The following is a 24,040-nucleotide window of genomic DNA, read 5'->3' on the forward strand; positions in this document are numbered from 1 at the left end:
CACCATCATCATCACCACCATCATCGTTCTCACTATCATCATCACCTAGCATGTGCTCAGGCCGCCTAGCAGTATCATGAGTGCTGAGTTCTATTCTCTGCTTCATTCCACAATCAATAGCTCAGTTGGCCAGGCCATTGGAGCTCCGTGCCGCCCTGTGGCTGCTGACCCAGCTCCTGCCACTTCTTGCACAGCCACGTGGACAAGCATCTGGTCCTTCCCCCACCCTCCCCCTCCAGGTGAGGGAGCAGCACTGAGGAAGGGCTTAGTGAGTGTCACGCATCACCCAACACTGTCCTACAGTGAAATGCTACCAGGACGAATCTCAGGGTGGAGGCGGGACGGAACGAGGGCTGCTGAAGAAACCAGAGAGTTTACGGGGAGATTCGAAGTTCAAACCCAGAGAGGATCCGGGAAGCCACGTGGGGAAGTGGAGGAGAGTTCTCTCGGGTTGATTTCTCTCCTGTTTGGGGGGTGCTGCCAGGTGTAGTTGGCATACAGTTGGCTAAACTGTGCCCCCATCATCACGTGCCTCCACCAGAGGCCTCCTCATCCTACATCCCAGCCCTTGTGGTTGTCTGTGGACAAGGGAGGGACTGCAGAGCTCAGACCGGTGAGCCCTAGCGAGGCCCCCGCAGCGACTAGAACACACCCGTCGAAACTGTGAGCACCTCAGCTATGGGCGGCCAGCCTCGGGGAGCCCTCAGCACCGGCTCCCATGTGCATGAGCGACGGCCATGAGCAAGACCCACACTCAGAGCACCGATATGGGGAACCGATATGGGGACAGAGCAATGGAAGCCGCAGGCCTCAAAGCCAGAGAGGGCCCTCACCCGACCGCACCTGCAGCCGGGTGGATGGACACTGAGCGGCCACTCACCATCAGCACGGCTCTCCGGAAGAGTCTGGAGCCGCCAGCCCCGGCGGTGAGAAGGTGGATGCTGGCCACGTCGGCCCCGCTGCGGTCGGCTGCCATGGTCACCCGCAGGGGGTCCCCGCCAAATGCTGCGATGTGGGTCTGCACCCAGGTCAGAGCCGCCACCTGGTCCAGCAGCCCCCAGTTGCCGCTCACCGCGCCGGACCCTTCTGTGGATTTTTAAAATATATTTTATTGATTTTTTTTTTTTTTTAACAGAGAGAAAGGGAGAGGGATAGAGAGCCAGAAACATCGATGAGAGAGAATCATCGATCAGCTGCCTCTTGCACACCCCCTACTGAGGATGTGCCTACAACTATGGTACATGCCCTTGACCGGAATCGAACCTGGGACCTTTCAGTCCGCAGGCTGACGCTCTATCCACTGAGCCAAACCGGTTTCAGCACCTTTTATGATTTTGCAGCTGGAACTTGATTATCCCGGTGCCTCTGGGGGGCCTGACTTCTGTCCCCACAGGTGGGGACTTGGTCACTGGGAGGCCCCTGGGGAGAGCACAGGTCCCGGCCGCAGAGCCACCCTGGCGTGGACTCCGCCTCTGGGCCCGGGAATCAGCAGTCCCCACTGATGCCCGCCACTCACCGGCACTCAGGAAGCCGAACACGCCCACTCGGAAGCCCGCGGTGACCACGATGAGGTGGCCGGCGGCCGCCAGGAAGGAGCCGTCCAGGGCGAGGCTCCCGTCGCCGGCCCCGGGCTCCGCGTTGTGGAAGAACAGCAGCACGGACGCGTTGGGGCCCTGCGGGATGGGAGAGATGCGGGGCTACAGGTTGGTCCCTTTCCCACCGGAGCCTGGTGAGGGCTCCTCCCGTGCAGGTGCAGATTCTGAGCCTGCACCAACTCTCCCCGTCAACTCTGCCCCATGTGATGGGTGGACTGTGTCCCCCAGAATTCACAGGCTGAGGCCCTAACCCCTAGACCTCAGAAGGTGACCATTTGTAGATGGGTTCAGAAAAGAGGCAATTAGCCAGCCTGGCCGGTGTTGCTCAGTAGTTGAGCATCGGCCTATGAACCAGAAGGTCACAGTTTGCTTCCCGGTCATGGTCAGGGCACATGCCAGGGTTGTGGGCTTGGTACGCAGTGCCGGGTTGATCAATGATTGTCATCACTGATGTTTCTATCTTTCTCTGTCCCTCTCCTCTCCTCTCTGAAATCAATAAAAAGAGGCAATTAGCCAGTGCACCCTAACCCAATATGACTGGTGTTCTTACAAAAAGAAGACATTGGGACACACACATCCACCGAGAGAAGTCCACGTGGACACATAGAGGGGAGTGACCGTCTACATGCCAAGGAGAGTGGCCTCCGAAGGATATCCCCTACTGACACCTTGAACTTGAACTCCAGGCCTTTTCAATCATGAGAAAATGGAGTTCTGCTGTTTCAGCTTCCATGTGTGTGGCACTTTGTCAGAGTAACCCAAACAAACTAAGAACCCCCTTGGCCATGCTAACTGGAACCTCATCTTGCTAATGCAGAGCTCAACTCAGACAGCCAGGCGCCGTGTGCCCAGGATTTTATTCACTCAGACCTCAGACAGCTCTGTCACCATTATTCCCATTCTACAGATGCAGAAGGAGAGGCTTGGAGGTGTTAGGTGACTGGTCTCAGGTCACACAGCAGCTACAAGGCAGCAGAGCTGGGCTTTGAACTTAGGCTGACCCTTTCAGAGGAGCCTACAAAGCTCCATCCGGGGATCTGACACCCCAGCCCAGGCCAGGGGATGGGCCAGTATCTTGGTGGCCATGCCATCCCATCCAGGTCTTGCTTCCCTGTGCTGTGACTTCACTCCCTGTGCCACGGGCTCCGACACGCAGATGGTTCCTCACCCAAGCAGCCCTCACGGGGACCTGCCTCCACGGTGCTGTGCTGAGTGCACCGCCCACGAGACCTTGCGAGTGTGTGGTGACCTGGGTACACAGTTCACTCAGATCAGCCGGTTGCCACCCAACCTCCCAAGGGCAGTTGGCGCCCATGGCTAGCGGCCAGGGACCAGGAAGTGGTGGCACGGTCACATGTGCAGGAGGCCGGGAACTCATGGTTCCCGAGGTTCGTCAGTTCCTGTTTCTCTCGCGTGCTCTGACCCTTGTTCCAAAACAGGAAACGCACACACTGAACATCGGGTTCAGAGCCACCATCGGGCGAATGTGGGCTTCACACGGGGGCATGACCGGAGTCAGGGTCAGCACCGAGCTCATCCTCCAGCACGGCCTCAGACGGAGTCCCCATGGACAGCTCCCAAGCGATGGCCGAGGGGGTCTGTCCAGAGGTCATCCCAAGGAGAGAGGCCGTCTCCTCGTGGGCAAACCAACCTGAGTGTGGGTTCTTCACCTTCCTCTGCGCCCCAACCCGCCATCGCTGGCCCTGCCCTTCCTGCGCGGCTCACACCCTCCCTCCCGCACGGCCTGCTGGAAGGCATCGCCTGCCACCACCTCACACCCCGTCACTGGCTGTGCCTCATGGGCTGCATTTTGCTTCAATATTTCTTTGCTGTTCAATTGCTGCTTAATATTTCTTTGCTTATTTATTTCTGCCCCTTCCCGCTAAAGTATAACACACACACACACACACACACACACACACACACACACACACTCCCACCCCTACCCCCCACCCCACAAGCAGCTGCTTGGTCTTATTCAGAGCTGTGTCTCCCCCAGGAGAGTCCCTGCCCGTCTCGGGCCCCGTATGTATAGTTCCTGGGGCACCGCATGGGGTAAGCACGCGCTGGCCAGTGTGTGAGGAGCGAGAGGGTGTGGCAAGGAGCAGGCGAAGCCGTGCAGGAGCCAGGAGGAGCCTGAGCTCGCTATCCCCCACTCAGGTCCCGCGAGGACCTCGCTGGGGGCATGACTCGAGTGGAGAGGAGTGGATGGTGCTGGAAGCTGTGGGGACCGGGGGTGGCCAATGGGCAGCTTTCAGGGCAAACCCAGCTGAGGCTCCGCACTCACCACGTTCTGAGGGACAAACACGTCGAGATACAAGCAGTCCTCGCTGACCACGGACGGGGTGGGCGCCCTGGTCCCTGGCTGCCAGCAGCGGGCCCTGCAGACACAGACGGCGTGACCGCCAGGAGGATCAACTGTGGGGCCGTGCCCGTGTCCCTTCCAGCCCAACGCCACTGGCCAGAGCCCCTGCCTGCCTGCTCTGCAGCATCCAGGTGGCACCGAGGGCCCCGGAGCACTGCCTGGCGCCGAGCACAGCGCCCTCCATCCCCACATGGACCTCACAGGAGCAAGGCCACGTTAGCCCTGATGTTTGGGTGGGGTTACCTGCTGGAGCACATAGCACACCTATCTACCCCCAGCCCCATGCACCGCTCATGCCCCCGGCACCATCCGGCCACCAGGCTGACGCGGATGGATTAGAAGTCGGAGGGCATTGCACTCAGCCCTTACCGTGGCGTGGTGGCAGCCCAGGACCCGGTCCAGTTGGAGGGCTCTGGTGCCCGGAAGCGGCCCTCTGCCAGGGGTGGGGCAGCATAGGGCACGCCCAGGAACTGGTCCACTTGCTTCCACGAAGCGCCCACCCGGATGGCCTGGGACCTGCCCAGCAGCTGGCCGTGGGGGGCGAGGGTCACAGAAGGTGCAGACGTGCCGGAGCCGAGCAGAGGGGTGTCTGTGGGGGCGGGAGTGGGAGGAGGGGGAAGAGAGCAGTGGGTGCTCAGTTCACGGTGGGGTATTCTGACATGCTTGAGAAACAAACTTTTTTGCACTTTAAAAATGGCAGTACCTCCTTCAGTCCCCACGAGCTTGCATGTAGGGAGGTCTGTGCTCAGGGGAGTAAGAGACATAACAGCAAACACAGCTGGTCTTGCCCGGGTGCTCGGCAGGCAGAGCACAGCCCTAACCCTTCTCTCCCGGATCATCTCAGCGGCTCCTCCCCAGAGGCTAACAGGCCCACAGCCCCTGACTCAGCGCCCTGGGCCCGGTGTCACTACAATTTGGAACCGCCTGGACTTTTTGAAGAACCGAAGGATGCGGCCGTGCAATGGGCCGTCTCCCTGCCCAGCCTCAAACACATGTATTTCTGAGGTAAAAAGCACGGTGGTTCCTACTAAGAGCAATGAATAAAGAATGTAATTTCTTCAGTCACAAAATCCAGCTCAGATTTTGTCACCAAATGAGTTTGCTGCAAACTTACAAAAAAACCAAAAAAACCAAAAACACGTGTTTTCTAACTTGTAGAACTTTCAGATTTCAGAACTGCAGCCAAGGACGGGGGTGGGGGGGGTGGGGGGGTGGAGGGGTGGGGGGCACATTTGCATTTCAATGATGAAGAAACAGGTGTAGGAGCCCGGGGTGGGTGGCTGCCCGGGCTTCAAGCTGATGTGGGATTCAAGGCCTTTCTGAACCCCAACTCTGACCACATCCCATTCACACAGGGCCAAGGCCAGGTCAGGGCCCCCCTCGGCCTGTGCCAGCAATGTCCCCTCCCGCTGTGCATGCCCGAACCCCACCTGGTCTATTAGGCCAGGGCTGTGCCACCTGCCAGGAAGCTCTGCGCTCCAGGCCCCGCCATCCCTCATGGTAACACTCATCACCGGACACTGGTCAGCCGTTCCCAAGCCTGTCTGTCTCCTCCACTCACTGCTCCACCCGTTCACTGAGTCGATAAACTGCCAAACGTCATTTTCAGGGGCTGGAGACAGACCTTCCCTGTCTGATTCCCCACAGGGCTCAGGGCAGGCACAGAACAAAGGGCAAACACTGGTGAGGAGATCCTCTCAGTGTGTGTGTATGTGTATGTGTATGTGTATGCGTGCATATGCATGTATGCATGTGTGCATGTGTGTGTGTGTCTACAGTTGATTATTGTTTCCATCAGGTGTGTGTGCTTTGCTCAGCTTCACTGCGGGCCGATGGAGAGGGAAAGTTGGCTCTTTTCTCTGCAGCTCCTTCTGTTTGTAACATAGATGTGACGGTTGATAGGAGCCTGGGCAGGAGACAGAGTCTGTCTATTCCTCAAAAGCTGGCTAAAGGCAGCGGTTCCCCCGAAAGGGGTGTTGCCTCCGGGGGGACAGGTGACGGATGGCCAGGGACGCCACTGAACATCTTACTGCAGATAAGCTTGGGGTCACCCGGGGCCCCGGTGTCAGTGGTGCTGGGGCTGAGAAACCCTGGGATGCTGTCTGCTCATGACCTCCAGGCACTGACGGCCCGCATGGCAGTCAGCAACGTGAGGAGGAACCGTGGGTGGGCTGGGGTCAAGCAGGCCTGGGTTCATGTTATGGACCAGCTACTTTGGAAAAAGCCATAATTTTTGGACCCTCAATTTCCCACCTGCAAAGTAGAAAGACTAGCAGTCCCTACACCAGACAGGTGCTAGGAATTAGTAACACCAGCATGTAATGGCCCAAGCCCAGGGCCCGGCAAATGGCAGCTCAACATGTGACTGAGTGAATGAATGAAGAAATGAAGAAATGAATGAATGAGAGATAGGGGAGGAGGAATGGGAGGAAGGAGGGAAGCCGACAGAAACCTTCTCTGCTGCGAAAACACTGGAGGGTGAGTTGGTACACAGGATGGAGGGAAGTCATTGCTGCTTTTAATCTGGCCGCCATGGCAAATCCTGATTGAGCTCACCATCACCCCACCTCCCCACCTGCCTTCTCCCGAGATTTCCTGTCCCCCATGTCAATCACAGGGTCTCGGGCGAGTATGCCAGGCTGTGGGCACTAATGAGGCAGAACCCTCTGAGGCCGGTTCTTTCCCTCTGAGGGAAACAGCCACCTTTCACGAACGTGGCACCCTCCGAAGGGAGGGCCAAGACAAAAAATACCAAAGCGGAGAATTTCGAGGGAATGCGAGGCGGCTCGCCCAGGGACAGCGGTATTCGGCCCCCCCTCTCCGAGGCTGCCCGAGCCCAGGCTGACCGGGAGCCAGCGTGGGGGAGATATGGATGTGCCGCTGCTTGCTGAGCTCTTTTGCAGAAACGGTGGATTCCCTCCAGCATAACCACGTGTGTAGGCCACGCCGCTATTCCTTAGCTACGTGGGTGGAGGAAATCACTGTAGCTCTATGGGTGCCCCGGGTACACGCTGACTCTGCCTGTCAGACGCGTGTGGGAGAATTTCGCGTGGAAATGGAGCCCCGTGCAATGTCAGCCGTGCCAGGGTGAGCAGGCACAGAATCTGATTTACCTTACGGAGCCCAGACCTCGGGGTCAAGGCATTTCTCAGCAGGACTGCCACGCAGACTGGCTGCAATGCGGGCGCGATGTGCTAGTGAAACCTAACTTGACTAAGTCATAGAAATGTCCAGGCAGAAGGGAGACTGGAGACTGGGGGCCTGGGACCTCAGTATTCCCAGGCCTTGGGGCGCACTCTCCTTGGCTGAAGGCTGAGGTGGAGGAGGGGCAGGAGAGGAGAATGATCCCTGGGTCAATACCTTCCTGAAGAGCCATCCATGTTCTAGGAGGGGGTGGGGCCAAATCCAACTGCTACCAGTTTTATAAATAAAGTTTTATTGGCTCATAGCCACGCCCATGGAATTGCAGACTGTGTTGCCTGTGGCTGCTTTCCTGCTACAATGGCAGAGCTGAGTAGTTGTAAGAGAGGCAGTAAATACGGTGGCTGTAGCCCCGCCACGTGGCTGAGTGGCTGAGCATCCACCTATGAACGAGGAAGTCCCTGTTCGATTCCCGATCAGGGTACCTGCCCAGGTTGCGGGCTCAACCCCCCAGTGGGGGGTGGGCAGGAGGCAGCAGGTCAAGGACTCTTTCTTTCATCATTGATGTTTCTCTCTCTCTCTCTCTCTCTCTCTCTCTCTCTCTCTCCCTCTCCTTCCTCTCTGAAATCAATAAAAATATATTACAAAAAACACGTTGGCTGTAGAGTCTACAATATTTATTATCTGGCCCTTGAAGATAAGATGGCAGACATAGACAACGTTTCTTAAAAGTTACTTATTCCATCCAATAAGCATGTCTAATGGGGTAGGTGCGTCCCTTGGATGCCCAGCCCCATGTGTCCATGACAGAGCTCTTACCGACTTCCCTCAGTGACAGGTTTGTTTGTATGTTGCTCTCCCCCCGCCTGCCTCACCCGTGTCCCCAGCACCTAACGGTGTCTGACACATAGCAGCCCAGTCTTGGTTGTTCTTAAGCTAAACTGAGCCAGGAGCCGCTGCCCTCACTAGAGTGCCTGTGAGGTGGGCCGTAGGCGCCGTGGTTTGTGGGAAGGACTGCATTAGAGACGGGGGGCCCAGCCCTGCGTCCTCTCCTGCCACCCCCCTCCGTGTGGCATCAGTGGGGTGACTTAATGTCTCTGGGCCAGAGTCTCATGATCTCTAAGGTGGAATCAAATCCTTATCTCGCCACCTCCCAGGACTGGAGTGAGAACCAAATGAGAGTGGGGGTGAGAGACCTTACTAAGTGGGGGTGAGAGACCTTATAGAGCAGTAACACAACACAACACAGCCCACCTGATGGATTTACTAAGAAACTCGAAGGCCCACGGCTTCTGTAACTCAAAGGAGAAATGAACGAAGCTGATGCAGAGAAGACCTATGTGAGAAGCGGGGTTTTCCACCTTCCTTCAGTCCATCCCAGGTGAGGGCCACCTCACCCAGGACAACGTTTTCTTAAGAGCCTCAAAGGTCACTGCCTGCAAATGACCAAGTGCTCGGACAGTCCATCTCAGCTTCACCCAGGCCCCCAGGAGCGCCCCCAGAGGCACAGGCCTGGACTCACTCAGCTTCCGGTAGATGTAGGTGGGCTCTTCCCGGAGCAGAAGCTGGCAGTGCTGGGCCTGCAGGCTGTGCGTGCAGACCTGGGTATCAGGGTAGAACACACACCTCAGAGCACCAGGACGGGTGTGCAAAGTGGTGACCTGGCAGGCTTGGTGACGGGAACACTCTGAGGAGTAGAGGGAGAAGGGTGAGGCTTGGGCCTCAGGGATGCCATCCAATCATGTATGCATGCATTCGTCCATCCCTGTATCCATGTAACCACTCATCCATGCATCCGTCCATTGTGTATCCTTCCAACTATGCCTTCATCCTTCCTGCTTCCATCCAACTCTGCATCCATCTACCCATACATGCATTCATCCCTCCATCCATCCCTCATCAATGCAGCCATCATCCATGCATAAATGCATTCATCCATCCACAAACACATGCATCCATCTGTCCATCTATCCATCCATAAGTTCATCCATCCAACCACAAACACATCCATTCATCCATCCATCTATCCATGCATAAGTGCATTCATCCATTCATCCAGCCATAAATACATCCATTCACCCATCTATCCATTAATCTATCCATGCATCTTTGTATCCATACATCCATTAATCCATCTATCCATGCATTTCATCCACCCATTCATCCACCCACATATGCAATCCATCCATCATTCATTGCCACCACTCGCCTCCTCTGCCTCAGACCAGCCTGTAGGTCATCCCTCCAGTCCTCCTCTGAGCTAGATCAATGCCACTCACGTTCTGTGTGGCCTATCCCACGGCGACCTTGACCGTGGGCTGACTGCAGAGGAATGAGCAACTGCAGAGGGGAGCCTACCCAGGTCTCCCTCCAGGTCAGTCCCTCCCCGCCAGGCACTCCGTGGTGTCGTGGAGACTCCTGAGTGTTTCTGAGGTCAGAACCTTGAGCAGCACTTGTGTGAATCCCTGTCCTAATCAACCCCAGTATGCCTGGGGGGGGGGGGGGGAAGCACGGTCCCCTTACCCAGCAAACAGAGGTCTCGAGCAGCAGAGAAGTCACTGGTGGCCGCTGTGCTGATGTGGGCGACATCGAAGCTCCTGAGGGACGGGTCCACTGCCGCTGCAGAGAGGCCCAGGGTCTGCCACGTGCCCAGAGCCACTAGGAGAGAAAACAGTGGCGTCGGTCACGCCATTTCCTGGGCATGAAGGCAGCAGAGTGCCGCCTGGCGTCCCCCAAGGGCAGCCCCCACCCGCTTCTCGGTCTTTGTTGTAGTGTGAGCCCTCCTTTACCCACCTCTCCATTCTACAACCACTTACAAAAAGTTGTTTTAACACATTTTTATTCATGTCAGGGAGGAAGGGGAGGGGGAGAGAGAGAGAGAGAAACATCAATGATGAGAGAGGATCATGGATCGGCTGCCTCCTGCACGCCCGGCACTGGAGATGGAACCTGCAACCTGGACATGTGCCCCAACAGGGAATCGAACCGGGACCTCCTGATTCATAGGTCAATGTTCAACCACTGAGCACGCTGGCTGGGCTCACTTACTGAAAGTTTTTAATGGGCCAAGTTCTGTGCTCAAGCCTAGGAATACACACCACATACACACGCAGAAGAGACAAACAAAAGCATGGCTGTTTCTTTAAAGCAGGTCACGGTAGACGGAAAGACATCGAGAAGACCAAACCAACAGCATTGCGATGTGTTAGAATGCAGGAATTAGCATGATGCCAGGCAGCAATGGTAACCACGGCCCATGTGGTGCTGTGGTTAGCTCCACACTGACATGATGTCCTTCAGCCCTCCCTCAGCCCTCGAGGGAGAAGACCATCACTCCATAGTGAACACCCCTGGGTGCTGCCCAAGCCGCCTTTGGGGTGGGGAGGAGGGGCGTGGCTAGGCCCTCATTTCTCCAACTGCTGACCCTCCCCAGGAAATGCCTTTGGTCCGAGAAGCTGCCACCCCTCCCCAGGATCAGCCTGCGTCCCAAACCAGTCCCGGTGGGAACACAAGGGCCAGCCCTCTTGCCTCCAGGCGGGCAGCTCCGAGGGCCAGGACAGCCCGGCGGCAGGGCTCACTTAGGGCATCTTCAGCGCCAGGGGCCCATCTGTGGCCTTGGCCCTGGGAGCCCTGCGAGCGACGCTGGGCTTTTCAAGCATGCTCCGCACATTGCTATTTTCACGGTCAGGCCGTGTGGCATCTTTGCAACAAGACCAGACTGCGCTGCATATTTTCAGATGGCACGCAAACTGTGATGATGGTGCTCCAGGACCCAGCGTGCCAATCACGGTCTTCACACAGAAGCCTTGGCTGGGTTCCTTCCGGGCCCGGATTGCTGTCTGGGGAAAGCGCTGGGATTGCAGGGTGGATTTCATCTCCCCCGTGGGAGCCAGCTCAGCGGGCACCATCCCAGGGCCTGCAGCCACGTCTCTGCCACGCCCTCCCCCTGCCCCCAGCCTCCTGCTGGCAGGACCCCCGGGACGAGTGATTGCGGTCACCCAGAATCCAGCACCTGGGGTCCGGGCATCTCACGAGCACTCAGAGCAGTTTCCTTGTGAATGCAAACGAACGGTGAGAGGAAGAAGCCGGCAGCTCGGTGGCATCGCACAAGCCTGCTGTTTGCCAAGAGCCCAGCCATGCCGTGGCACGTGGCCTCCGCTCTCGCCCGTGCTGCGAGCACCACCACTGGAACCAACCCCGTGCCACTCTCAGAGGACCTGGCTGGAACGTGGCGGTGCCAGCGCTTGTGCCCAATTCTCTGGGTTTAAAAACCAGGCTTCACCAGGCCTGGTCTTCTCTCTGGTGAGTGAGGTGAGGGACAGATTTGGGACTCACCCAAAGGGTGCGCCTGCTCAGAAGCAGGATCTGTGGTCTGTTCCTCAGCTCCCCTCTTTGTTTTGTTTAAGACGTAGTTTACAAACTGCAATGCCAGCATCACTTATTTTCTTAATCTCCTCTTGAATGGGAAATGCCATATTCCTTATATACTAAGTATTTCCACAGACGTGACTCCTGCTGGGTGGCGCTACTCTCGTTCCTTCGTTTTGTTTCTGCTGCTTCTGCTCACACACTCTGCTTACGCTGGAGTCACTTTATAAAACAATGACTTAGAGGAAAAAGTCTTCCCATATTATTTTTCTCTCTGACTTATTAAAAATATGTTTTTATCGATTTCAGAGAGAGGACGCGGGAGAGAGAGAAACATTGATCGGCTGCCTCCTGCACGCCCCCTACTAGGGATGGAGCCCACAACCTGGGCTTGTGCCCAGACCGAGAATCGAACCGTGACCTTCTGGTTCATGGGTCGATGCTCAACCCCTGAGTCACACCAGCCCTGGGCCCACAGTCTTCTTCTTTTCAAAAATATTTCTTGGTTATTTTTGGCTGTTTATCAGATGACATTCAAACCCATTTTTGTCGAGTTTCAAGAATGCTCCTTTGGGACATGCATTGGAAACATTAATATGAGAAAAAATGTAAAAGTCTGTGTGTTTAATTTTGACGTCATTAAGAATGGAATGAGATTCCCCCCCCCCCCCCCATTATATTTCTAAAACAGTTATCGCTGACCTGAAGGAAGCCTTATGGCTGTGCATTTCTTGTCTAACAAGACCCTGAACTTGGCCCAGGGTAGCTCCCACAATAGCCACTCGGCTCTTCTCTCTGTGGCTGCTTTGAAAATAGGCGCAAACTAGATCCCAGACTCAGCGAGGACACGCCGCTCAGGCCTGTGGCTGGTCGCTGGCTCTGAGCCTGTCAGACCAGATTTTTTTAAATCACCAGATGAGAATACATGTGGAAATTTCTAGTAATATATGGAAAAGCATGTGTCATTTCCTTTCCTTTCTTCTTCCCTCTCCCCCCGCCCCTCTCTGCCTTCCTGCCATCCTTTCCAGACATCCGTTCGAGGAGAAACGATTGATTTCAAGGCTTCCTTGGAGTAACTGCATCATTAAAAACAGCTTTAAAAACTGGAAAACGCACATGCCTGCAGCCCGCGGCCAATGCCCCAGGGACAGGACTGCCGCCGGCCCGCGCAGTACGCAGAGGCAGCTCGGCTCCGGCCCTCACTTTTCTCATTTGGAAAATGGGGAGAACGTGTTCTCCGGTGTTTTTGAATCAGACCGAAGAGCAGAAATGTGAAACCGGTAGCAAACGCCAACCTTCTCTCTGACGCTCCGGTAATCCCAGGCCTGTTTCTTAAGGGAAAGGGGGATTTTCTTAAGCATCCCCAAGAATAACGATAACAAGGAGCGGCCCCCACAAGGCGTCCAAGCGCAGACAGCATTCTCACTGTCCTTGCGTCAGAGCCAGGAGAAGCCCTCTGGGTGGTGAACAGGGAAAAAGCTTGAGAAAATATTGGCTGGGGCTGCCCCACCCCCGCTGGCTGGCCGGCCTGGCTGAGCTATCCAGCACCTTGGGCACCAGCACAGCGCTGTGACCTTGAGCCCACACGCTGTGACCTTGAGCCCACAAGCACTCGCTCGCCGCTGGGAGGGGCCTGGCCTGCACGGGACAGGGCCCACACTCAGGCATCCTGACCTCTCAACACACACCACCTTCCAAGTGAGAAGCACCTCACGCACGCTAGCTATTTCCCCTGGGTAACACTCCAATAAAAGCCAGATGTCCCCTTATTAACAGAGAGAAGGAGGAGAAAAGGACAGTTGTTATTTTGCGATCATTGGAAAGATGATCTCCCCCCAGCCCCCTCCCGCCGCCTGCTCAGGACGCCTTCCTGTCCCCCCTCGGCCATCGGGGAAATGCACGCTAGTCCTGATGTCACAGCGGGGCTTATGTGTCTGTGGCCCCTCCCTGCCTGCCGTGGTGAATCTGGGGGAGCATCCCTGTACCCCACTCTCAAGGCCTCCGACCCCAGCGCAGCGCGTCTCCCGGGATGTGAGTGACAGCTCAGGAGGCTTATCCCAGCGTGGCTGGTGTGTGCACATCTGCGGAACGGAATTCCATCAAGGTGGAATTTGGCCTCTTCTGCCTTAAAACTTTCCCATCCTGCCTGCCCTGGAGCGCGCCGTCCCTTTCCTGCTCCCTCACCCACCCCACGAGGTCTCGCCAAGGTCAAGCTCCAAACGCAGGGCTTTTCTACTGAGTATCTTCTGCCTCCTCCCGCTGACGGCCCCGTGTCTGCCACACCGAACTCCCCGACCCCGATGCCATGCTGGGCCTTTGCACAGACAAGGCTCTGTCTCCTGGAATCTTTCTGAGACGCGTCCATCTGACAAGCTCCTCCGCCTCCAAACCAGCCCAGGGGTCAGGAGCCTTCTCGAGGCAACACCCGGAAGGGCGCAGAGTCCGTTCTGGCCCACAGTTTGTCCCTCCTCCTCTCCACACCATCCCCCCCCGGCCCATCAGAGCCTCAGAGGCCCCGTCACGCTACGCTTGGAAGGGGCGGCTGATGCACCGGCTCCTACAGGAAGCAAGGCCACGACCGGACTGACCTCCTCACTCGCCCTCTCCAGAAGCTCAAACCAAAGAGTCTTATTATCTCTGAGGAGCCTTGGGTTCAAGTCCCAGCTTGGCCATGCGGCCTGGCCGAGCCTCCGTGTCCCCATCTGAAAAGCACACCTTACTACCAGCGGGCTTCCTGATGGGCGGTAAATGGTTTTTGAAATGGTTGGTATGCAACACACATTTCCTTTGCTCCCTGAATAGAAGCTGCATAGAGATGAGCATTCTACATATGTGCACGCACACACACACACACACACACACACACACACTCCATGTCAGAATCACGTTGGCATGCCCATATCCTAATTATGCCCTCCCTTCAATTCGAATCAAAGGCAGGCGGTCAGACGCCCAGTTCCGAGTTGGAAACTTAAGCACAGATGGGACGCCAGCCCCTGTCACTCCTGCTTGCAGATCACACTTGTCAGCGGCGCTTTGAAAGGACGGGGGCCGCCTGTCCTGCCTCAGAAACGTCTACTCGGAGCCACAGACTGTGGGTGGCCACACGCCATCTTGCCTTTTTCTTTTCTTTTTTCTTTTCTTTCTTTTTTTTTTTTTTTTTTTTTGATAATTTGCATCTCAGCAACACAAACGTTTAGCAAAACGCCAGGGTGGGGGCTGGTACCATCGCTCCCGGATAGTCACACTGTGGTTGATTTGTGCCTAATGGTTTGCACCTGTCAATTAGATTTATGGAGCCCCCTTCACCTATAATTTCAATAAGTAATATTTTTAGGTGATTCTAAGAATGTGTGTGGGGGGGGTGGGGGGGGGAGAAACACTAGGAAGAACTATGTGAGACTACTTTGGCAATATAAGTCTAGACCAGCGTTTTTCAACCGCTGTTCCGCGGCACACTAGTTGTTGCCTGGTGTGCCGTAGGTGCAGACAAGACAAGAATTTTATAATTTTTCACTATTTTGTTTACTTAATATTTCATAATAAAGTAATTATAAAATACTTTTTTTGTGTTTATTTGATTCCTATTCAAGAGAATTACTTTATATGTAGTCAATATAGGCACAGAGTTAAATTTTTTAACATTTTCTAATGGTGGTGTGCCTCGTGATTTTTTTCATGAAACAAGTGTGCCTTTGCCCAAAAAAGGTTGAAAAACACTGGTCTAGACTCTTAACATCTGAAGTTCTCATACACAATCACTTCACTTTGGAGGAAACGAGCTGGCTGCTGGCAGAAGCTCCCTGCATGAAGGTATCCGTTGTAGTGTTCTCATAACGAGCCATAAACAACCAAATGTTCTAAACAGGGGACAGGGGTGTTGTGAACGGCAGGGGGTCCACCCAATGGGATAGCAGCACAGCTGTCACTGATAAGGCTGTCCTGTCCTCACCTCCTTTTCATCACCAGGTTGGGAGCATTGTGACAGTAGGACACAGATGAATGAATGAATGAATATACTCGTGCATGCATGATTTAGAGAGAGATACAGGGTGGGCAAAAGTAGGTTTGCAGTGGTGAGGAGACAAAACACAGTTTATTCTTGTATTATTATTACGTATTAATTATTCTACTATTTTTCCATATAAACAACGATAAACCTACGCAGGCCCCACCCTGTATAACAATCTGGAAATAGACACATGCAAAAATAGGTAAAAACAAAAAAGAAGTCACACCATGGAGCCATTCCAGCGCCTCAGACCGCACAGAAAGCCTGGGAGACCGGACACACTGACCGGGCGTCAGCTGCTCATTGCCGTCACTGCCCTGCGCTCTGTCTGCGTGTCCCGGCCTCCCAGGGGCGGTAAGCGTTAAGCAAGGGCCTGTCTCCTGAGCTTTTGCATGAGGAGCGAATGGCCAGCACAGCGCTGAGGACAACATGCACCGTGAAGTTGAGAGATTCCAAAAAAAATAGTATATTACTGCTTTGAGTCAAACACTGCACATCCCTCTCCTCTCCCTCCACGGCTCCCTACAAATGGAGAAACGAGTGGAAAATCTAAGCCCACAAAGCTAACCAAGGAAGGCGGTGAGAATGAGCAGACAGCAGCAAAGGGATTTCAACAAATGCGGAGGAAGAGAAGGGGAGGACGGCGTGCTGGCGGACAGGCCACGTGGAGCACTAACTCTCTGGGTGCTGAGGGGGTGGGGTAAGACACGCCACATCTCCACGGACCCCAGGCAGCCCAGGAGGCGGCCGGGCCCTGGAAGGCAGGGTGGCACCGGGGCTGGGACAGACGGCCAGCTCAGGCCCCTCGGGGGTGGTGATAACAGGAGACTGCGTTCCCGCCGCGGCTCCCCGGGGAGCCTGGCTCACAGTCCGATGCACTTGCGTCAGCCCCGGGTCTCGCTGTGACTGGGCTTTGAGAATGAAGGCGGAAGAGCAGAAAAAGGTGACAAAAGAGAGCACTGACGCCTGGGTCATCGAGGCCTGGACGCAGCCATCACCGCCCAAACCGGAAAGTCAAGGCCCGGCAAGAGCCGCCTGTTGTTAGAAACGTGGAGGCCAGAGTGAGAGGCACCAGCTAAACACGGCGAAGGGAGCGGCCTCCCTCGGGCAGTGCCAATGGCAGGGGCGTAGCGGCGAGACGGGGAACACGCTGACTTAGAAAACAACAACAACGACAACAACGACAAACCTTCGGGGACTCTTAGATGATTTCACATGTTCGTGTATCACCTGGATAAAACTCAGAATCAATTCTGACCACAGTCTGGCTGGGACGTGTGCCATGTGTTTGGCCCTGAGTATGTTCTCCCTTCCCTAAGCCCCACCCCTGCCAGCCCAGACTGGCAACAAGGACCCCCACCTCCCTCTGCCTCGGGAACCTGAAGCCATCCTGTGCTCAGACACTGACATTCTCTATAAAATGTGCAGCAAAGTCCTAGCTGGTGTGGCTCAGTGGATAGAGCGTCAGCCTGCAGACCGAAGGGTCCCGGGTTCAATCCCAGTCAAGGGCACAAGCCCTGGTTGCGGGCTCGATCCGCAGTGGGGGCGTGCAGGAGGCAGCTGATACATGATTTATGGATGTTTCTCTCCCTCTCCCTTCCTCTCTGAAACCAATTAAAAAAAAGACATTAAATTTTTTTTTAAAATAAAGTGTGCAGGAGGAGAAAAAAATATGACCTCCAAAGTTAGCAGTTTCCACAGAGAGGAGGAACCCGGCATCTTGGGGCCGCTTACACTTTCGGCCACGGCCCTGACCGTGAGTGGCCGCCTCCCTCGGGAGCTATGTCTGCCTCCCCACCAGGCGGTAATGACAGGTGTCTGGAGCCCTCAGACGTCAGGTCACAGGCAGGAATTAACGTCTCGGCGGCTCCCGGAGCCTCTCATTTCCTGACCGTGGGACACGGGGAAGGGATATACAGGAGGCCCGCCCCCTCCCACCACACTCCGGCCAGAGCAGCCCCCTCCCCCCTCTGCCCGCCGCCTTGGACCCAGGCAGCCTCAGTCCAGGCTGCTCCCAGGCTCAGAGCCGGTGCCCGCCTTAGATGCCACAGTGCCACCCAGCGTGCTGATGGCCGTGAGCCCGAACGCCTCTGCTCTAATGCGGAGCTAGCTGAGTTCCCTCACTGTTTGGCTACAAGTGCCACCACGGTTGACCTTGCCCCAGGATTCTGCAGGCCTAGCCTTTCCTTAATGGGTTGAAAGGAGCCTCAGAGAACGGGGCTGGGGTCCCCCCCCACCCCCCCGCTTCCAGGTGGCTGTGGTGTTCAGACCCAGGCATGCCATCGCTGTGAGTCAGCTGCCTCATCTGTGAAATGGGCGGGTCTCCGTTCTGCCTCTGCATGTGTGCCATGGGTAGGAGCCGGAATGAGTGACTGAGAGGGTCCGGCGAGTGGCAGACCACCGGACAAAAGGAAGCAGTGACGGGGGAGGAGGAGAGGGCACTGGCATCAGAGACACGGACAAGGAGCTCACCTTTCTCCGGGAGGGAAGGCGGAGCCGCCGAGGGGCAGAAGCCGGGAGCACCGTTCTCAGCGACTGCAAAGGACAAGACGGCAGCCCGTTAGCTCGTCCTCCCCCTGGGGCCCTGAGCTCGGAGGGCATGATGGGAGGGACAACGAGGTGGCGGCAAAATTGGGCTCCCGCTGCCATGGCGTCTGAGATCCCAGGACTCGCCAGCCCTGCTGGCCTGGGCCGCACTCGGAGGACCGCTGGTGAAGGCCCAGTCACCCACATTCTGTGCATCCATCAGACAACATTCAGAGGTGCCAGCCGGCCGCCATGCCCGCCCCCCCACTGCACCCGCCGGCCAGCCTGCACCCTGCTCCTCTGAGTGAACGTCCGTCCTTCCTGGGAGAAAGCGGCTCAGAGCCATGTGGCCGCCTCTGAGGGCACCGAAACGTCCACACGAAGAATGTCCGTGCATGTATGCACGGCCCATGACACAGGCAAGAGTGTCGTGAAGCCTGGGGAGGGGGGGAGGGCAGAATGGGGGGCGGTGGGCGGCAATGGAGGAGGGAACGGAGACATCTGCAATACGCTCAACAGTAAAGATAAATTAAAAAAACAAAATAGAAATGTCCCTGCCTCAGACGCAGTAGCTGTGCTCTTGGAAATGAACTTGCAGTTCAGAGGCAGCTTGGTTTGCAAAGGAACATCGATGAAACACTGGAAATGACGTAACACCATGAGGCAACCATGCGGCTCATCTCAGCAGGAACTGGCCTCCCAGCTCTGCTGCTGCTGCTGCTCTTTCTCACCCACCACCCGCGGTTCTCAGAGGGTGCTGCCCGCCCTCCGGGGGGGTGAGGAGGAGGGGGCTCCGTCACTGCACAGGAACAGCTGAGCTGTGAAGGTTCTCAGCTGCCCTGGGCCCTGAGACTGTCAGCACCCTCTGTCCCCGGGAGGACTGGCAGTGCCCTGGGGACCCTCCTGCTGTGTCCCCTCCCTGTAACCTTGACCCGTTCGCGCTCGGCTAATTCCCATTTGTTAAACAAATGACGGCTAACCTTCTGCTCCTTCCCACCTCTGCCTTCCAGGACATCACGTTGGTGGCTTGAAACTGGCCGTGGGTGAGAGTATTTACACCATGGCAAGTGGCAACAGCTAGAAAGAAACCAGGGCTTCCCTCCGTCTTCCCTGGTTGTAAAATATCTGCCAACCAGCGCTGAAGGGGGCGGGGGAGGGGGTAAAAACAGGTGCTACCTCATGGGGTTGTTTGGGGACTAAATAAGATGTTTTCTGCAAAATGTTAGCCTAGTGCCTGGAGCCAGCGCTGTGCCGGGTAAGTGCTTTGCTGGGACGTGCATGATGGTGAAGAGGGGATTGTACAGGAACTGCCTCCCTGTGGCAGCTTCTACACAGGGAGCACACAGACCCGGCCAGAGAGCCGGCCACGCCCTCCCGGGGGGTGCTCCCGCATCTGGAGTTGCTTCGGGGCCACCCGCATTGGCTCAGCAGAAGAAGGGACATGTGGAGCGCCCACTGTTTTTCTAGAGGCCACATGTGAACTAACCGCTGCTCCTGCCCCCTCGCAGGCCTCACACAGTGCGGGGAGAGCGGTCAGCCCCACTTTCTTCAAAGGGCAGAGGGTGCACGGCCCCTTCCAGGAACTCCGAGTCTCTGGGACGCTGCGTGGCCACAGAGCCGCGCTCCTCCCACCCAGATGTTCAGAATACTTCCTCTCTGGTCCCCTGCCAGGAACGGGCTGCCAACCCCTTCATTTGCATTCACAATTGCTCATCTGGGCTCTGGGCTCTGGGCTAAGCCACGCTGAGCTTCTGTTCACCGTGTCAGCAAAGCCAGAAAGCTCAGCCCGCAGGCCTGGGCCTCCCTCCTCCTGGAGTCGGCCTGGCACAGCGGCCACCTCTGTGCTGTGGGCACGGCCCAGGGACCAAGGCTGTGTCGCCATTGCCCGTGAGAAGCTCTCCGAGGCCCAGATATTTAAGAACAAATGGGGCTACGGCTCAAGTGCCCTTGTACCCGGCTGGTCCCTGAGCACGAGAACGATGGGAAGTGAGATTGCCGCAGGCGGAGGGTGAGGAGATGGGAAGAAGTGTGGGGGGGAGAGAGGTGCGGTTGCACTTTCCTAACTGACACGATGAGAAAGCCAGGGGACCTGGGGGCGCGCACACCTGCCATCTTCCTCTCTCCAGTATCAGCGCCTGAACTCTCTCTGAGGAACTTCCTCTCCGCGGTGCATACAGCGTCCCTGGCCTGTCACTCAAGCTACTCTGCCCCCGGGGCGGGCTCACAAGCTGGGACAAACTCTCTCCCTGGAATTTACAGCTTGAATGCCACCACCAAAACCCTCTGGGGGAGTCCAAACCAATTTGGCTCAGTGGATAGAGCATCCGCCTGCGGACTGTGAAGGGTCCTGGGTTTGATTCCGATCAAGGGCATGTGCCTTGGTTGCGGGCACATCCCCAAGTAAGGAGTGTGCAGGAGGCAGCTGATGGATGATGTTTCTCTCTCATCAATGTTTCTAGCTCTCTATCCCTCTCCCTTCCTCTCTATTAAGAAAAAAAATCAATAAAATATGTATTTTTAAAAAACCCTCTGGAGGAGCGTAGCAATGACAGTGACACACAAGGAGTTGCTCATGCATTCCTCCTCAGCACACCATGTTGCTGAGACTCAGTGGGTCATCCTTCCTCTGAGTCTATGAACAGAGTCCCCCAAATAGTCCCTTTCTGCTTAATTTAAATAGAATCCGTGACTGTTGTTTGCACCCCATGAGTCCTGAGTAACCTACTTCCAGGCCCCAGGACATCATCCTCATACATGGCTGGAAACCAGTCAACCGAAGACGCTCACATAGCGGTTCAGAGCCAATTGCTCACCAGGCTTCTGGTACCATCCGAAGGGATAGGTGTGGACCTCTGTGTTGGGAGAGCCACAGTCCAAGATGCGCCAGATTCCTCCACTTTCCTCACTGCAGGTCTGCAGTCCCCAGCTGTTCAGAGTTAGGCATGTCACCTGCCCTCCTGGAGCAAAAAAATAACCAGGACCAGGAATGCTATGAATTTCCCTCTTGGGACTGCTTTTGCTGTGTCCCATAGATTTGGGCTTGCTGTGTTCTCATTTTCATTTCTTTCAAGGTATCTTTCGGTTTCTTGAAACCTCTATAATTTTATGGACCAATGTCATCCCAACAAATTCAATTTAACAAAAAAAAGAATAATAAATTTAAAAATAATAATAGTCAGGACCAGGAAAATAATCAAGACAGAAGTTTCTAAACCGAAAGAGGGAAATTCTGCAAACACATCCTTTAGTAGATGTTTGGGGTTGACAGCTATTGTAGGTATGATCTTAGCCATCGATGGAGAATCTGGCACAAGAGCAAAGGAATGAAGGCAGCTAACACTCATGGAGCACCCGTCACATGCCCAGGGCTGTGCTGGGGACGCCTGCAACACATCACCTAGCCCTCACCCAGCCCCACCTTACAGGTGAGGAAGCTGAGACTCCGAGATGAAGTGATTTTTCCAGGGTCACACACCGCTAGCAAGTAATTGAGTTTAAACACAGGTCATCTGAATGGATCCAACGTTCACCCCGCAAGCTGCCAGGCCTGAGTCTTGGACGTTAAGATGTTCAGTGAGCGCTCCGGCCAGGCAGACGAGCCCAGAAAAGCTGACCAGGTACTAGACCTAGAGCCACGCCCCAGTTGTCACCTTCCTGAGCTGCCTCTCCTCTGCAAGCCCCGCTTTCCACCTGGGGACCGGATCGCTCCTCCCCTCCCGCCAGGAGGAGGTGCTGAGGATTTGGTAAGATTGCGGATGTGAGTGCGTTTCCTAGGCTACAGAGTGCTGTGCGTAGGTCAGAGGTGGTGGTGGGAGGTGGAGGGGGGAGGGGGTTGGAGGGGTATTGTCACTGTTACCTGTTAGCTGGGAAACATTGAGAAAGCCAAAGCCGGAGCAACATGGGTCCACGTCGCACAGCCGTTCACACTCGAAGAACCTGTCGTGAGGAGAGAGAGAGCAGGCCCGGAGGGTGTCATGGGTGCTCCCGGACCTACTGGGGACAGGGCATGCTTCCAGGGGCCTGCTTTCTTTAGGGCTTCCTACCTTGGGGTGCTCTGGCCAATGTGCATGAATGGGTTCCTAGCTTTGAGGTATTTTCTAAAAACACTCTACTCTCCTCTCAGGAATACTGAATTGCCATCCGTCAGTCTCCCACCCACTCACTCACTCACTCATTGAACATAAATTATTTGCTTATCTAAGCCAAGCTGGCCCAGTACCCTAAAACCCTTCCAGGCAGGAAGGAAGTTCCAGCTTTGGGTTCTAGGAAGGGGAAGAGGTGGTAGGGAAGGTGTCTCCAGAAGTGGGGGTGGGGGGCCAGGGCTTACAGTCATTGACCCGATCAGGTGCCTGTGTAGGTGCAGAGAGCTGTGTTCCCCCTCTAGCCTGCTCCACCGTGGGCTATTCTCACTCCAGGACACACCTCTGCATGCTGAATCTACTTCGCTTGATTCCTCAGTGTGGCTCCTGGACCCCACTCTCACCTCCGAGGACGAGTCCCACCAGAAGGAACTTAGTGGCTCCAAACCAATGCTCTGGGCTCCGTTCAGAGTCCCCTCTGCCCCGAACACATGTCCCAATTCCGGCCCCTCATTCCCGGTTCCTGAGAGCTCTCTCTGCCCAAGTTCCTTTCCGGTGTGGGGACCTGCCTCATTCTGGGCTCTCTCCTTCCCCACCCAGAAGCCCAGGATTCCAAGTCACATCCCGGTGAGTGAAGCCTCCATCTCGTGGGCAGCTTCTCAGATGGGGCGGGTGACGGAGCTTACCCGTTGGAGATGGGCTTGTGGGACATGGCCATTTTGCTTCGGATGGAAATGCCCGTCAGCTTTCGGAATGGCAGGCGGGTATAGAAGTTCGTCACTGTCTCTTTCAGAACAACTGCATGGGGAAGGAAGCAGTTCTGTTATTTAGGGAAAGATTGGCTGAATCCATAAAATATGAGGATGGACCTAGCTGGCGTGGCTCAGTGGGTAGAGCGTCAACCTGTAGACTGAAGGGCCTCAGGTTCAATTCCTCTCAAGGACACATGCCCAGGTTGTGGACTTGATCCCCAGGAAGGGACATGCAAGAGGCAGCCAATCAATGATTCTCTGTCATCACTGATTTTTTCCCCCTCTCTCTTTCTCTCCCTTCTCCCTTCCTCTCTGAAATCAATAAAAATAAATATATATAAATACAAGGATGAAGGTGCACAGAGCAGTGGAAGAGGGTGTGTTACACGCCCAACCCGGCTGTGGGAACAGGAAAGGGCTTGCTGTGGCACTCGCACAAGACAACGCGGACCGGACAGGGGCCATAGCACACCACCCTGGGAGCTAGGACACTCACAGGCAGAGCACAATATTGGGTTAATCAGCCTAGAAACGTGGAGGACTTTTCTGAGGGAAGAAGCAAGAAACCACTCCATCCACCTGCTGGAATCCCAAAGGGCTTGAGGGCGGCATGCGTGGATGGGGGTGGGCGGGAGCAGGATGGGCTCGGAATGGCTTCGGGAAGAGTTCCGTCTCCTGCTGCCTGCCCCCCTCAGCTCCCTGCCCTCTTCCAGACACAGGAAGGTGGAAGCCTGGCTTTCTAGAGGACAGAAGAGGAGGGTCTCCTAGGTGCCCAGGGAGAGTGGTGGTGGAGCACACCGGAGACTGCAGACTCTCCAGCCAATGCGCATGGTGAACACCGAGGCTTCCTCCCAACCAGGTTTGGAACCCAAGCCAATAGCACCAGGCATTATGCCCAGGCCAGGCCCCTGAGGCTTCTCTATGGGCAGGACCCAAAAACCATGACATGAGGGACCCCAAAGGGTGGCCCCACCAGATCACCCTCCAGGCGAACCTCAAGTCAACAAGCTCCCCTGCTCCCTGGGAGCTTCCTGACCAAGTACGGGGCCCTCCTCTCACATCGAGTGGAAGGCCAAGGGCGTCAGATACCTGAGGAAGGCTTCCAGCAAAGAGGAAAGAAGAGTCGGTAAAAGATAGCAACGTCTTGGAAGAAATGGAGACTGTATCGAGTGAAAAATTTTTTTTCCAAAAAAAAAAGTGTC

At 55.7% G+C, this 24,040-nt stretch overlaps 1 protein-coding gene across 1 annotated transcript in view; it reads right to left on the minus strand.

Moving 5' to 3' along the window:
• The window catches only part of TG (thyroglobulin), a 131,951-nt gene that overhangs the window by 58,782 nt on the left and 49,129 nt on the right, over positions 1-24,040 (minus strand). The window contains exons 32-41 of the mRNA XM_036437531.2: positions 22,773-22,884; positions 21,864-21,943; positions 20,821-20,964; positions 17,954-18,016; positions 9,625-9,759; positions 8,624-8,788; positions 4,330-4,549; positions 3,883-3,976; positions 1,517-1,673; positions 881-1,083 (exon numbers count right to left, since the gene is read on the minus strand). Of these exons, the coding sequence (XP_036293424.1) occupies positions 881-1,083; positions 1,517-1,673; positions 3,883-3,976; positions 4,330-4,549; positions 8,624-8,788; positions 9,625-9,759; positions 17,954-18,016; positions 20,821-20,964; positions 21,864-21,943; positions 22,773-22,884 (1,373 nt within the window). The remainder of the gene's footprint in view (positions 1-880; positions 1,084-1,516; positions 1,674-3,882; positions 3,977-4,329; positions 4,550-8,623; positions 8,789-9,624; positions 9,760-17,953; positions 18,017-20,820; positions 20,965-21,863; positions 21,944-22,772; positions 22,885-24,040) is intronic.

Source organism: Pipistrellus kuhlii, unplaced genomic scaffold (assembly GCF_014108245.1).
Source record: "Pipistrellus kuhlii isolate mPipKuh1 unplaced genomic scaffold, mPipKuh1.p scaffold_m20_p_14, whole genome shotgun sequence".
Lineage (NCBI taxonomy): Eukaryota > Metazoa > Chordata > Mammalia > Chiroptera > Vespertilionidae > Pipistrellus > Pipistrellus kuhlii.